Source organism: Cynocephalus volans, chromosome 2 (assembly GCF_027409185.1).
Source record: "Cynocephalus volans isolate mCynVol1 chromosome 2, mCynVol1.pri, whole genome shotgun sequence".
In the NCBI taxonomy this organism is placed as follows: Eukaryota; Metazoa; Chordata; class Mammalia; order Dermoptera; family Cynocephalidae; genus Cynocephalus; species Cynocephalus volans.
The window spans coordinates 44,288,116-44,304,834 of record NC_084461.1 but is presented as its reverse complement, the minus strand read 5'-3'; the positions used below and the strand labels follow the sequence as shown (position 1 = coordinate 44,304,834).

At 40.4% G+C, this 16,719-nt stretch overlaps 1 protein-coding gene across 1 annotated transcript in view; it reads right to left on the bottom strand.

The window, feature by feature from the left end:
* The window catches only part of ITGA2 (integrin subunit alpha 2), a 91,378-nt gene that overhangs the window by 48,497 nt on the left and 26,162 nt on the right, over positions 1-16,719 (bottom strand). Inside the window, exon 3 of the mRNA XM_063087591.1 lies at positions 14,247-14,367. Coding sequence (XP_062943661.1) covers positions 14,247-14,367 — 121 coding nt within the window. The remainder of the gene's footprint in view (positions 1-14,246; positions 14,368-16,719) is intronic.

Below are 16,719 nucleotides of genomic sequence, written 5' to 3'. Positions count from 1 at the left end.
TGGCGATATATTGGTCGAAGAAAAATGTGCAGCATGTTTTGGCGTTGGTGGATACAGGTGCAGAATGTAGCCTGACATATGGCAATCCAGATAAGTTTCCAGGGGCCACAGTTCGTATAGTTGGCTATGGAGGAAATACGACTGAGGTTAAAGCTGTGGCATTGCCATTGGTCATAGGGAGATTACCTCCTCATGTATATACTGTATATATATATATCTCCTGTAGCTGAATACATCTTGGGTATGGATGTACTTTATGGTTTGCACCTGAAAACAACAGTTGGAGAGTTTCAGCTGTGAATACGGACAGTGTTATGAGGATATGCTAAACATGACCCACAGGTGTTACCTCAGCCAAGATGTGTAGTTAATGTAAAGCAGTATTGCCTACCAGGAGGACATGCGGAGATAAGTGCCACTATATGGGAGTTAGAGAAAGTTGGCATTATTTTTCCAGCTCATAGCTTATTAAATGCTCCAGTATAGCCAGTGAAAAAGCCTGATGGTCCTTGGAGAATGACTGTAGATTACTGAGAACTGAACAAAGTAGGGCCTCCTTTGCATGCAGCTGTGCCTTCAGTTCATGACTTGATGGATAAGCTGATGACTCAATTGCCACCGACCCCTGTGGGGTCAAGCCAAGTGGCAAGAGTTACGGGAATTGGGGCGTGAGAAAGAAGTAACTCTTTTCCATGTCGCAGGACACTTCCCCTTAGCCAGTCCAGGAAATGATGAAGCCAATGCCTTGGCTAAGGTAAGATGGCCGGAGAGAGCCCCAGCTACTGATATAGCCCAGTGGTTACACCGATGAATAAATGCAGCATGCTGGCAGTAAAACCATGTGGATGGTGGCTCAAAGATGGGCCTTGCCTATAAAATGGGAAGATGTAGTAAATGCCTGTCATGCTTGTCCAGTGTGTGCTCAAGTGAGTCCACACCCCCGGTGGGTGCCCCATACAGATGGGTAAATAACTTGAGGAAGGTTGCCCCTGACTAGATGTCAAGTAGACTTTGTCAGACCACTGCCAAGGTCAGAGAATTTCAGATACATTTCACTGCTGTTGATACGGCTACTGGTCTTCTGTTTGTATGGCCTTGTAAGGCCCCAGACCAGGTAAACACTGTGAAGGCACTGAATAGCCTTATGGCTATGTATGGTCGGCCTGTAGTTATAGAAAGTGATAATGGAACCCACTTTACTGGACGTGAGGTTCAGAGGTGGGCCTCCCAGTTGTTCATTCAGTGGAAGTTAAATGTGCCATATCATCCCCAGGCAGCAGGAATGATTGAACGGTACAATGGTCTTTTAAAAAAGGGACTAAGGCTAACTACCCAACCCCCATCCCTGAAAGGGTGGACACGGCGGTTATGGCTGACAGTCAGAATTCTAAATGAGAGACCCCGCAAGGGTGGACCTTCTCCAGTGGAAGCTCTGTTGCATAGGGCTGCAGCACCTATACAGCTACAAATCACTACTATAGATAAACTTTTGAAGCCAGGATATGGCAAGAATGGAAATATTCTCTTACTGGCCCCAACCTGTTTGCAACAGGGACAGACAGTACAATGGGAATGGCCTTGGAGAATACAAGCCCCCCCCATATATGCCGGGTAGGTTTAATAGAGCCTTGGGGAAAAGGATTAGAGGAAGACTTGCAAGTTTCATCTTGAGTGACAAGTATCTGGCCTCCTCGAGTAAAGGTAACATGGCCTGGAACAGATAAATACTCTATTCCAAAGGGCACATTTGTGTTATCATTATGGCCAGTTATGAGTTCCCCTATACTGTTACATGTAGAACCTACAGATCCAACAGTACTAGTAGATAAAGTATGGTATCATAAGCCAGGTAAGATACCTATTCCTGCAACCATCCATTCTCAGGATGGCAAACTGGCATGTATCTTGCCAGAGGGGCAAGAACTTTCCCTGTTGGTACCAATAACCCTTCTGTCTTTTCGCCCATAGTGTTCTGGCTGCAGGCACTGCACTGGAGTCACATGATCAGTGTGTCAGCCTACTGAATGTGCGTTGAACTTTCCATCAGTATGACTGCAGGATTCCCATGGAGGATCACACCAATGGTGACTACTAACCGGACATATGTGGCTAATAGTTAAAAGGACAGAACTACAAGCCTTAAGACATATTGAATGGGCAATAGGTTATGTAAATGTAAGGGTCATTTATCCTCGCTAAGGGAACATCACGGAAGATTCTGAACACATAGATTGTATGGGGAGGGACCCTGAAGGGGTGGATTGTTGGGAAATAGAATAATTTAATCAGGCCCCCTTGCCTTAGGTCTGGTTGGGGGTGGTGCAGTGCATTCTTTGTAAATGAGTTGTGTGTGGGTGGAGTTAGTGTGCATGTGCTCCAGACACAGCCCTAGCTCGACAGTTACCTAGAAAGAAAATCCTTAGTTTTGTTCTTATTAAACAACATGTTTTTTATTTTTTGTCCAAGTTAAAAAAACAAACAAAAAAATAAATGAAAAAAATTAACGAAGTTGAGAGGAAAGCATGATACTTTTATTATTCTGTCAGCTGCTCCAGATTCAGCCTCCCTATATTTACTATGTATTAACTTGTTTTATCTTTTAAACAAAAACTGACCGTGGAGTCTGTGTAGAGAACAAAATAATACCTTACAGCAAGAAACTATCACAAGTGTGCCTCTGTACCTTGGCACACAAGGAATGCCTATTAATTACAGCAAATCTTATAACATCTGGTACTGCATGTAAGGCTTTCCAAACACTGGCTGATTTAATCTGCAAAACAGGTCTGAGATTATTTTATCTCCATTTTACAGATGGAACCACTGAGGCACCAGAGAGATGAGCAACGTCCTCATGTTCACATGGCTGGTGAGAAGAGCAAGCGTGTCTGATTCTGAAGCCCAAGTTTTTCACCCTTTGGCATCCTCTTGGGGGCACAAAGGACTGACATAGGGACCAGATTAAGAAAACTATCTGGACAGATGAGCTGGGTTCTAGAACTAGCCTGGAGAAGAAACCAGAAACTGAGGGTCAGGCCATACTTCCTGTGATGGAGTGTGTGGCTGTGTGTTGGAAATGAGCCACAGCCATCCTAGGAGAAGGCTACACTGTTAGCAACGCAGGTAAGAACAGGGTACATTCAGATAATACCAAATGCAGTAATTCAGGTGACTTCTCTTATGCGCATTTCCATCCATCCTCAGCATAACTCAAGAGAGACACACTGAGGAACGAAAGTATTTCTGATCTAAAATGTTACCGTTTTGTTCCTCAGAGCATCTAGCAGCAAAGCCACACCACTAGCTGTTTTCTCCAAGAGAATATGCAAAAGCAAAAAGACTCTTCACTGTTTCCTATTGACTAAGCATTTCCTGGACACTCTCCCCCTCACCTCCTCCCACTTCATCTAAGAATTCAGGATTCGATAACCTCATAGCTCAGAAGGGGTTATGACATCCCCACTACCACTGTCAGAACTACGGGCCTCCTAAGTTAATCAGACAGGAAGAAGAGAAAGGCGAGCATCTGCACAGTTTTGTGTCACTTAACCCGAAGAATGAGAAAGCACTCGAAATTCTCAGAAAGCATACCCACAGATAAATCTCTGACAGTGTTCTGCTATCTTAACCTCTTAACACAAGACAATAGAAAACACTGGAAAAGCAGACCATTTTGGTGACTGTTGAACAACAAGGTGCCTCATCACACACGACTCATGCCTCAAAGACCTTAAACCACATTAGTGAGTAGCCTACAGGTCATGCTAATGACTACAGAGAATATTTTGAAATCACCACTTCCTTTACTGGCAAAGTTTCCAGCAGACTCTCGTCTCTTACACCCTAAGGCCTCAGAGAAATCCTGGTTCTTAACAACTCCCCCTCAGAAGGAAAGGCTATGACATCACCAGTGTCTACTCCAAGGAATTGTGACATTCTTAATAATCAGACAGGAAGATGAGGGAGGCCGGTATATTTATTGATAAAACTTGACATAATCAGCTGTAGCAGGAAGGGACATGCCATGAGAGACTGTTACAAAGGTGGGGAGTAGGATATTTTGGGGGATATACCCTGTTGAAGTTTGGCAAAATCTCTTTGAAGAAATGGGTATAATTTCATCCTAGCCAGATGAAAGAGCTGCATGATGTGTGCTGATTCTCAAAACAAAGCAAAATCCCAAGATATAAATGTCTCTTTTCCTACAGTGAAACTGGGAATTCTTCCATGACTACTTTAAATAACACTTACTATTCAATTATCGTGTGAGAAAATAGTGATTATGTAGACTTCGAAAACATAGCCAATTTGCCCACCTCCACTGGAATTCAAAATACTTTGTTTGGTTAGTAAACAGTATTTATGGTAATGCAGGCAGGATAGTTTCAAACCCACAATCCAGGGGCTGTTATAAATATCTTTTTTTGGTATGTTGGTGTCTAAACTCTCCAAATGTTCCTTGAATACAAGGGATTTTTCTAGAGATTACTGACAGAGGTATGCTTAAAATAGTACGGCAAAACTTTTTGTTTTATTCAATTCAACCAATGTCTATTGATCTCTTATGGGGCTAACATGATAAACAACTCCAGGGGGCACCATTCTCATATGATGGTGTTCCCTGGCCTTCCAATCTGTGAGGCTGTACATGGTGGCCAGACCTATTATGTGCCAGATACAGTTCTAGGCAGTGCAGATACATTAGTGTGTAATCAGCCACAAATTTCTGGACTCATCGAACTTACATTCTAGTAGGAAAAAATGGGCAGTAAACTTAATATAATAGGTAAAACGTGGTGGTAGTGATCAGTGCTTTGGGAGAAAAACAAATAGGACGGAGCTAGGAATGTGGGGTGGAGAGTGGTGTAATCATTAGAATGGTCAGGGGAGGCCTCACTAAGAAGAGGACACTGAAGTAAGGACGTGAGGAAAGCGAAGGAGTGAACCATAAGACTCTGATGGGAGAGTAGTCCAGGCCCTGGGACCAGCAGGTGCAAATGCTGGAACAGAGTGCATGAGGGGGAAAGCAGTAGGAGACGAGGTCAGACTGGTAAGGGGGCCACATTATACAGAGACTTGTATATATCAGAAGGCTTGGCTTTCCCTCCAAGTGAAATGAGAACGCCATTGGAGGGTTTTGAGTAGAGGAGAGATGCGATCTGACACATTGCAGAAGGAGTTTGAAGGCTGCGCTGCTGGGAACAACTGTGTTGGAAGAAAGAAGCAGAAGAAGCACTTAGAAGGCGATTGCAATGATCCAGGCACGGGATGGCGAAGGGCTCATCCAGGCTGGCAGGAGGAAGGTGAGACTGGTGTCATTTCAGATCTGCTGTGAAAGCAGGGCCAGCAGGGTTGCTTGGGACTGGTCTTTGAAAAAGGAAGGAAGGAAAGAAGAAAGAGAGGGAGGGAGGGAGAGAGGGAGGGAGGGAGGGAGGGAGGGAGGGAGGGAGAGAGGGAGAGAGAAGAGAGGGAGAGAGGGAGAGAGGGAGAGAGGGAGGGAAGGAGGGAGGGAGGAGGAAGGAAGGAAGGAAGGACGGACGGAAGGAAGGAAAAGAGGGAGGGAGGGTCAGTCAAGGATGACTCCAAGATTTTTGGCTGAGAAACAAAGAGGAGCAAGTCACCGCCATCAGATAAGGGGGATATTGTGAAAAGAGCAAAACTTTGAGGTAGAGGGAGCTCAGGGGTTCAGTGTGAGATATTTTAAGTTTGAGATGTCTATCAGACATCTAAGGGGATGTTATACTTGGGATTAGGTCTGTTGTATATAATATCTACATTAACGTGAGCAATTTCAAAGCCAAGCCTATGGTTTATAAATATAAATATTGTTCCTTACATTGTTTAGTTCCAGGCCATTGACAATGCAAAGTGTCTGGTGACTTCTAAAGGGCTCCCTGCTTCCTGCTAGGAAATGTAAAAGGAGTCCATGACGGAGAGAATTCACTTGTGAAGACTTGGCATCTCTGAGAAGGGGGAAGATGGTTAAAGAGAGTTCATTTTTTTAGGTGTTGGTTGGAAAACAATATTGCTATTATAAATTTAATAATTAAATTCTTTGGCATATGGTGAAAGGCAATTCTAGTACTTAAGCCTCATCATGCTGCCTCAGACTTCTTAGGCTGCCAGATCGTTTCCTCTAATAGTGGGATGGCTAAATCCCCAAGGTCTTTCAGTTTCATAGTGAAGAATCCACCAACCTTATTACTGCTAAGACATCTTAAGCCTATTGTTCTGCCTCATAAAAACTCTGGAAATTAGCTTTTGCACTAGAAGGAAGCAGTAAAAACTTACTTCAACTCATCCAACGTGCGGTTTTCTTGAAGTTAAAATCAGAAGTTGAAATACTCACTTCCTTGTGATGACACAAATTCCCATTCTTGGTCCTATCCTAGGGAGAGGGGTGATTTTAATACCACCACATTTCATCTAGGTGCTTTGGCAGGTAGTTGTTTCATCAGTGACAAAAATTGGAATAGCAACATCTGTAAACCGCTTTACAGTTTGTAAAGCACTTTTTATGTACGTTATCTCCTTTGATCCTTATAAATACCCTGTGAGGTCAAGTGTTATAACTATTCCTGTTTTCATAAAACAACTGTACAGAAAACACAAAACAACTGTAAGTGTCCATGTGGCAACAAAGCCTAGATCTGCACTTGTGCCTTTTCGCACCCATGCCCTTTCGTTCCACATCCCTGATTCTTCCTATTGTCTTAAGTTCACTTAGAAATCTTCTAGGGAAGAGATGCACATTGTCTTTCTATCATGTGGGCCATTAACAAATTAACAGACAGGCTCCTCCAGTGCCACTTAGCATTCCTCAGATCCCTCCTCAGATGGAGTTGGATGGATGAAAATGTTTCAGACAAAGGATGGTAGGAAGGTGTGTCTATAAGTCACACTCACCTTCATAAATGAAATTTATTCCAGAAACAGACAATCAGACATTATCACAGAGAAAAGCTTAAAATTATAAACTGGTGAGGGATGGAGGATCTGCATGGATCATTGAAGCACTTGAGACATTCTAGGACAGCAGATACACCCCACATGCAAGTCACAAACAAGGGGTGTGTGTGTGTTCATAGGTTTGTAGGCGCACACAGAGTGGGGGAAGGGAGAAGGAAGTCAGAGCAGGAGTTATTTAAAATGCCCTTTCTACTATAGATTTTTATTTATGACAAATTGCACAAAACATTTTAAAATTAGCCATAAATATTATTTTAATTTAGTGAAAAAAAACTGCAAGTATGGTGTGACCGATGTAGGTAAACTGACATTAAGGTGGTCCATGGGGCTGGTGTTCTAAAAGGTAAGTGGTTCCATATTTACCCTGCACTTACTGCCAGCTGAGGGAAAGTCGTTGATGATAGGAAACATATCACTTTGCACACCTATGTGAACAGTGCTGAGTGATGTTTCATTACATGGCAGTAACAAAGCAGTGATTTATAAATAAATTAACAAGATGTTTTTCAAACTTAAAAGTGCAAGCATATACTACAGACAGACTTCCAATGTTTTTACAGAATCAAAAATTGGACTAAGTTATAAGCTAGTAAAAAAGTAACTAAAATCTAACGGAAGAAAAAAAGGAATATACATGCCATAGATTTAAAATAAAAAAGCAAACCTTCTGAATAAACAATGTAAGCATGTGAAATGGCACTGCCAGGACAACCTAACGGCAAGAGAATATTATCTTTGGAAGGAGACATAAAGGATGATGTTGGCTAACATTTAAAGGCCATACTGAAAGACAAAGACATAGTTATTTTGGAAAGGGGATCGGAATAACATTCTTGGCAAAGAAGAAGAAATATACCGGAGCTAATCCAATATGCATGGAAGCTAATCCACGACAGATGAGAAATGGTTGAGAGGCAAGGGGTGGGGAGAGAGAGGGAGGAATGAGTTATAAAAACCTGATTTTCTTCCTAGGTCTTTTTACAAAGTGCTGATTAGTGTACCTCACATACGCACAGCAGTTTAGTTTTTGAAGTGCTTTACTTTTATTTCTTGCACAAAATGATCATAACATTCTGGTTTGGTAGTGATGACACTCTTTGTGCTCCAGAGAGGTTGTATGAGTTTCCCAAAGTCACCCAGCAAATGGTGAGAAAGCTGAGGGTAAAACCCTTGGGCTCTGGCTCCGACATACGTGAGAAATCCTTATGTATGACAGGATGAAAAGCGTCATCCTTGCCCGGGCAACACTTAATGGTAAAGCCAATGAAAGAATAATGGAATAAATTCTGTAACAGAACTTTTAATTCAAAATTGTAAAAGTTTATCTTACTTTATATGTTAAAACAAGATTTAGATGTTATTTATAAATACCATTTACATCCTGCCACTCCCCTCTTTTGATACTTACAAAAATACATACATTTGGAGCATCTTATTTCCACTTTGCATTAATTTACCCTTTTTTACTTATTTGCTCTGTAATCTTAGGCAAACAACTTAAGTCTAAGTTGTTTCTAAGTCTCAGTTCTCTCATTTGTAAAAGGGGCAATAAAACTACAAAGCTCCCAGAGTCATCATGAGTGTTATGTGTTTGGCAAAGAAAGAGTACTCAATAAATACCAGGTATTGGTGTTACCAAAAAGCCATATAACATGGCTTTGATGTCTGTTATGAAATTGAATATTTCATCTTTATTTTTTATTTGAAATTCTCTTACAGACATATTTGTGGGAGAAATCTGTTACATTTATAATATACATAGAGCTTTATTAAAATGTTTCTTAAATACAAAGTTAAAGCTCTAAATTCATATATAGATGGATTTGTGGGGGGCTATAACCCATGCACATTATATTTCTCCTCTCTTTTGAAGGAAAAAGAATGCACTAGTCTTTGCTAGAACAAGAAAATGCATTTCTACAACTGGAAATATGCCTACTTCTCAGTCAGTCCTCATCACACAGGTGATTGCAGTTTTCTATGGTTTTTGAGTCATATAATGAGCTCAGATTGTTCTTGGTCCAGGCCTTCAGATCAGACAAACAGAAACAGTGCATATCACCACAGCCCCAGGAAGTCATTTTAAACATATCTCAATCCTTTGCAGATTGTTTGTGATAAGGACGGCATCATCCACATTTGAACATCCTGTGTGTAAAAGCAGGGCTCTGAAATGGGATGTCCCTCTGCCTACACGGAAGGGAGAACAGCCCACAGCTTTACTTACTGCCAGAAGGCTGCTCTGTGCTCTGCTGGGGAGGCCAGCTTGCTTTTAAAATTACCCAGCTCACTTAAGGCTGTTAAAAAGGCTGGTAAGTATGCAGAGAAAAGGGAACCCTCCTATGTCCTTGGTGGGAATGTAAACTGGTACAGCCATTGTGGAAAACAGTATGAAGGTTCCTCAGGAAACTAAAAATAGATCTACCTTATGACCCAGCTATCCCACTACTGGGTATATACCCAAAGGAAATGAAATCAATATATCAAAAAGACACCTGCACTCCAGTGTTCATCACAGCACTATTCACAATAGCCAAGAGATAGAATTAACTGAAATGCCTATCAATGGATGAAAAAACTGTGGTATTTGTACAAAATGGAATACTATTCAGCTATAAAAAGAAATGATATTGCATCATTTGCAGCAACATGGATGAAACTGGAAACCATTGTGTTAAGTGAAGTCAGACACAGAAAGATAAATACTACACAATCTCACTCATATATGTAATAACGACAACAACAAAGTGGTTCTCATAGAAGTAGAGTAGAATAGTGGTTACCAGAGCCCAGCAGGGGAGGGGGTTAGGGAGAGGGAACTGGTGGACTAATGGGTACACAACTGCGCTGTCCACACTAAGTGACTCATTGTGCGGTATAAGCATGTATTGAAATAACACACTGTACCCCACAAATATGAACAAGTAAATGTTAAAGTAAAAAATAAAAAGAGGTTCAAGAGCTATCAAAGCCATATCATCATTATTTCTACAGTAGAAGTCTACAGTATAATAAAAATATGATACATAAAACTAGTGAAAGAGTCAAAAGTACTTTGTTAAAACCTGATAGATCCTGAAGTAAACTATCCCTATAAATTCTTAGAAACATGGGACATATGGAACAGCTAAAATTGTACTTTAAAAACAATGAAGCGTGATTTAAGAAAATTCAGACTACAGGCTTAAGTGAGTTGTTAGAGGGAATGAAAGGACTGAGAGATGGAGTCAGGACTCACATAGATTGAAAAGAAAGTCAGAGTAAGCAGAGGAAAAAGGTACCTGAATGGCAGCTTCACAATAGGCAGCAGTAAGAGAATAAAGAAAATAAGGAAATACGTGTGTGTGTCTGCATGCAAGCGTGCATGTATTATATGTATAAGTCCAACGGAGAAAGACTCACAGTTTATTAAAAGAATTCCTAGTAATACCACTTTTTGTGCCCAAAGTTAACTTGATCAGTATCAGAAGGAAAGTTAACGTTTAAACAGTCCTTCTCACATCTGCTACTTCCATAATATCTGTGCTTTTGTCATAAATTAGGAGTGGAGAAGTACACGGTGCCAATTGTTAAAACAAATGGGCAATTGTGGATTCCAAATTTCACATTATTTCCCTTGAACTGAGAGTTGTGAAGGCTGCTCGTCCTGCTGTGGCCACTTGAGTGCTGGAATGGGGTAACCCACTCAGCTGGGTCCTGGCCACAGCACTGCCCTCTGTAACAAGGCACGCTGGCAGGGCCTGGCTAATGAGTGAGGTCCTGAGGAAATTTGTCCCTCTAGTGTCCCAGGGCTTGGAAAGAGAAAATGAGCTCTTAATATTAAGTTAATAGAGCTAGGGACACGAAAAGAACACAGACACCATGCACTTAGTTGTATCTTCTTAATTACTGACCCCCTACTCAGTGACAGTGTTATTCATGGTGGCCTACTCTGCCTACAAATCTCCCTCATTGACTCTATTTTACACTCCTTAAAATTAAGGTCTGCTTTGTACTTTCTGCACCTCATGGAGTGTCCAGCCTGCAGTGGAGGAGAAGATCCTGCCCATGGGTGGGCCTCTTCTGCTTCTTTGCTTCATGAGACCAGATCAGTGAAAGCACTCAGAGCAGCAGCCTGGCCAGCTTTTATTCTCTTTCCTTCCTACTTCTCTCCTCCTATGGGTCAGTCCCTCAGGTCACACAGGGGCTCTCCCTTCTCTTCCTCTGCGTGGTGCAGAATGCTCCTACCAGCTGGTGCTTAAGACACAGGCCAGAGGGAATTACCTTGAGCCTGAGCTTAATCCTATACTTTACTAGAAAGCTCTACCCTGGTGTTGAAAACCCTAGCCCAGCCAGTAAGTGAGCAGTGCCTTCTTTCCCAACAGCCACTGTCCTGTGTGTTTATATCTCAGGAATGTTATGAGAAGGCCAAGGCAGGGTTTAGAAATGTCTGGAGTCCCTGGTCTTCACATCACATTATCAGCACTAGAATCTCACCACAAATTGCTAATAGACTTGTCTTTTATCAATGTCTTAAATACTTAGAGGGAATCCTGGAGAGAGAAGGAGATATGGCTGCTTCTCTCTTTCCCAGGACTCTGCCTGAGAGGTTCCTGTCAACTCTGCCCCTTTCAGTCTTATTCAACTTCCAACCTGCTCCATGGCCAGTGGTTGAGTTTCCTACAGTTATTGATAGGCTTATCTTCTCTACTAACATCTATTACCAATGGTGGCTCTCTCTTAGATTTACCCTCTCCCAGGAAAGCTATTGCTTAAAAAGAATAACCTAAAACTCAGTGCCAGGTTGTCCTCAGCTAGGCCACATCTATAAAGCAGACCACTGGAGTCCATCTGAAAGTCTTGTTTCGCTCATACTTCCTAAGTCAGTCTACTATAGTTCACTTTGTAGAGTACCTTGGGTGAATCACTTGGAAGTAGAATTATCATTCAGTCATTCAACAAATAATAACCGACCCCCTATGCAGTGCCAGTTACCACTATAGGTACTGAGGACACAGCAGTGAACAAAACAATGTCCCCATACTCAGGGAAAAAGGTAGAACACAGAGAATGAACCCATAAACAAGTAAAGATCATTTCAGATAGTAATAACTGCTAGATTGAAAATAAATCCACATACAAGGCTAGAGTGACCAGGAGGGGTGGTAAAGGGCTATATAGACAGGTTTGTTCTGAAAGGTCTATAAGGAGGAGACATTTGAGCTGAGACTGAAAGATGACAACCAATCAGCTAAGTGAAGAGCTTGGGGAAGACTCTTCCAAGCAAGAGAAAGGATGAGCAAAAGCTTTGAAGCAGGAATGAGATTGGCATGTTGAAGAAACAGAGAAAAGACATAATCACTGGAGCACAGAAAATAAAGGAGAAAAGGTAAAAGATGGTATAGGACAGGCAGGCTAAAACCAGATCCTTCAAAGAATTTTAGTTTATACTAATTGCACTGGAAAGCCACAGAAGGTTTTAATCTAGGGAGTGAATCATGTTTTTGAAAGATCACATGGCTATGGCAAGGAGAGCAGAATAAAGAGGGGTAAGAAGGGAAGCAGGGGACAGGGTGGAAGCTGTTGCAGCCGCACTTACATGATCTAGTGTTGGCTTTCATCGGGGCAGCAGCAGGAGGGACGGTGAGAAATGGACAGATGTAATATGCATTTTGGTGACAGGGTCAACAGTACTGGCTTATGGTAAGATACAGGGGAGGAGGGAGAAAGAGTAGTCAAGGATTTTTGGCCTCATTAGCTGCTGCAGAAAATCAGATACTTGTGTTCTCTCAGTTAAGTGTGGTATGTCTATTAGGCACTAACGTGGAGATGTTGAATGGATTGTCTGACAAGGGAGTTTAGGGGAAAGAATCTGCGTTAGACATGTAAAATTGTGGATCATTGGCAACTTCATTTGCTGGATTCCAAGGTCAAAATATGCTGACCATATATTCTTTCCAATCTCCTTACAACTTTATGGTTATCAAAGCAGAATTTGATAACTGTTAGAGATGCATCTCTCTCTCATATCCCAAATGACTACAGTAATTGCTAATCTTTGGGTATCTAACCAGACTGTTCTTGTCCTTCCAGAGAGTGACAAACTGTCTCCAATATGCATTGCTTTCCAAGTCTCCTCACATTAGTTAATGATCATCTCCAGCCTATTCATCTGCATCACATAAAACTTAGCTCACGATTCGCAGAGACACACTGCCCTCTCTCATGATATTTCATTCTGGTTCCTCATCACACAGACAGGAATGCCTCACCATGTGAATAATTTGGATTCTAAATGTTTCTTTGAATTCAACTGTTTAGAGCATCAAACAAATTCACACAGAAAAAAGGTTTATGAATTATAGCTCTAATTTGATAAGCCAACAACAGCCCATTTGATCATTGTAAAGAGCTCTAGAAGGCGATGTTCCAGTATCTGATGCTCGATTGTAATTGGAGATGGTCTGGAACCTTCTATTCCAACAAGGAGATAAGCTTCCAATGGAAGCACCTTTGTCCACGAGTGGGCCTCAACTCTGGCAGAAGAGGAGCTACAGCTCTTCTTCCTAAATACAACTTTCAGAATCATCTCATTTCCTTGAGTTTATGTGCATTGTTATTATGGGAAACTTAAGCCAGCAATGGGGATATATTTGGATATTTCCATTTCCACCAGGGTGGTTGTTTTTCACCTGGGTAGAATGGCCATGGTTTATAAATGTAACCATCACACAGCATTAAAAGACTGGGGGCACTTTGGGGCAAAAAATAAAAGGTGCTAAATATACTAGAGAAAGTCACTTTTGTAGATTTTTTATTGATGCTTGAGAGGACCATAGAATGAAGTGAATAGACACAGCCTTGCTGAAGGAGAAAATCTAGGGAAGAATTATACCATCTAGAAGTGGACCAGGGACAGCATTTGCTAGGTGATGATTTCAACAGATCACTGAATATCAGTCTACTTGAAAAGAAATGAAGACAATATCTCTATCTATCATCTACCTATCCACCTACCTATCTACCTACCTATGTATTAAATGGTCAAAACTGTTGTTATAAATTTGCTATGGAACATTTAGAGAAAATTTTCTATCCAGGTTTTTAAAAAAGTAGCATTATACCATCCCATTAATTACTAATATGCAGTTGTCAACTCTCAAAGAAAGATCGTTCATTTAAGGAAATTTGAAAGCTACCCATTGATAGTCATGCACCAATTTGAAAAAGCAATTGGAGTTAAATATAAAATTTATTTACTATTTTTACTGAAATCATAAAGAAGAGAATATTCTTACCAGTTGCCTTTTGGATTTATGAACTGCTGTACCGCATAGCCAAACTGTTCACTTGAAGGACCAGAAAATATTTTTGCTTCTGGGAGACCAACATTGTATGCCAAACAACAACTCAAAATGCCTATTAAGAGAAATGAAAACAGTACATATTTATAATTTGTGAATATAAAGTGTTTAATATAATTCCCAAAGGTCATTTAAAAAAACTTGTTTGACCTAGCAATTATTCTCCTATGTTTACCAAAAAATAATAATTACAGCTTTTTGTTTTGGTTTGGAGGCTGGCTCGTATAGGGGGTCTGAACCCTTGACCTTGGTGTTATAACACCATGCTCTAACCAACTGAGCTAACCAGCCAGTCCTTATTTATTCCTTTTTGAATTTATTTGGGGCCCTAGCATCAAGCTAAATGCTTTATATGCAGACTCATTATCTTACCCATCCTCATAGTAATGCTAGGAGAAAATTACTAATGTTATTTTTGTTTCACAGAGATTTTTGAGGTTCCTAGAGGTAAGTGTATCACACAGCTGGAAAGTGTAAGTAAGGGTAAGGATTTGAGTACAAGACTGGCTGGTTCAAGAGCCTGAACTCTTAAACTGCTATGTTACTTCTAAGGATTCTTAAGTAATTTGAGTTCTACTTGTCCTTCTTAACACAATAAAACTATAAGCCACCTAATGAAGGGTATCATTTATTTTTTCTGAAGGGTATCATTTATTTTTTTCTGAATCCCTTTGAAATCCTTCACATGTACTCTGTATGAAATATCTATTGAAGTCACTGATACCTACATCCAAGGAGGTACAAAATCACAGCCCTTTGAAAATGGTATCATTTCCTTTCAAAAGGGATAATTTTTGAGGATGAACATGTAGAAAAATGTGTCATATCTTTTTTATTCCAATGGAAACTATCAAAAGTAGCTTTTTGATGTTTCTTTTTGAATGATCAAGAAATAATAATCGTTTTAAAAAAAACCAGAACAAAGACCAAGGAAGATAACACCTTGACAGACTTCTTTTGAAAGTTCTTGTTTCTGATGGAAAGAGAACGAAGGGAGAGAGTAAGGTCAATTATGTTTTTCTCTCTAACACTGTTAGTGTTAATGCTGGTCCTCCTTCCTTCTGTAGAAAGAAGAGTGTGTGGATATTAACGCTCTGTATGGAGATGGGAATATGCTTTATGTTGCTTAAGGTAAGTATTTATCTTTGCAGACACTGAAGACAGATTAGACTCTTTAAAACTGACATCAAATTCTACTCATACGTGTTTTTCACAACGGAATATCCCACTTTCTGGGAAGCACTGAAAGCTCACAGTATTTCAGAAATCTATTGTTTTAGGCACCGAAAGGCAGGAAGAAAACAGCTTGCTCTTCCATTGTGCCTCTGAATCGCTGGGAGCAGATTCTGGAGAGTGCTCCAAAGGAATAATGAAGTCAGTGATGAAGCTTTCGGGACTTAAAGTAGTTAACGTGCCTCTCAAGTGCCAAAATCACTCTGCTGGGGATTTGTTCACTCAAGAGAGCTCAGCTCATTATTTCTTAGAAATATGCGCTGCCAGGAAGAGAAGGACAAATATTAATTTTGAAATACTCTGTAGCAAAATCTACACAGCTTGACATTTGCAAATTTTCTCCTTAGCATTCTAATTTTCATATGCAACACTGCTCTTTTTCATTTTTGAATAAAATAAAAATAAAACACAAAAGAAAATAACACAGCAAATTAAGCAGAGAACCAGAATTGGTATTCGGAAAACTGGTGTTTCCAATTGACAGTTTGTCTTCAGCCCATAGTGCAGAACGTGATAAATGTTATTTGAATATGTTACCAATTATCAGACATACGAGTGAAAGCTTAGACTGATGATGCCAAACTGCTCTCTCTTTTAAAATATCTAATGCTGGAAAGAACACATGTGACTGTGCGCACAGTGATCTCATTATTTTTCCCCATTAATTAGACCTGGCCGATCATGTAATGGCATGAAATCATGATGGAGTTCATTTTATCATCTAGCAATTAAACTTTATTATATATACATATACTATTTTTATATGCAGTATATATGTGTATCATTATATATATGCATATATATATGTTATTGCCAGTTTAAAAATAAGGAAACTGAGTTCACTTTGTCACCTAGCAGTTCAATTTTATTATATATGGATATATGTATAGATACATTTATGTATATGTATCTATACACATATATACAATAGTATTTTAAAATGTAAAGCAGATCTTTTCATCTCTCTGTTTAAAATATCCCAATGTCTTGCCGTTACACTGAGAATAAAATCCACTTTCTTCATCTTGGTTTCCAAAGTCCTTCGTGATCTGGCTTTTGTGTATCTTTCTGACCTCACGTCCCACCACTCTCCTCCTTGCTCACTGTGTTCCAGCCACACTCTCCTTTGGTCCCTTGAACACATCCAGCTCATTCTGCAGCTGCCTGTCCCACC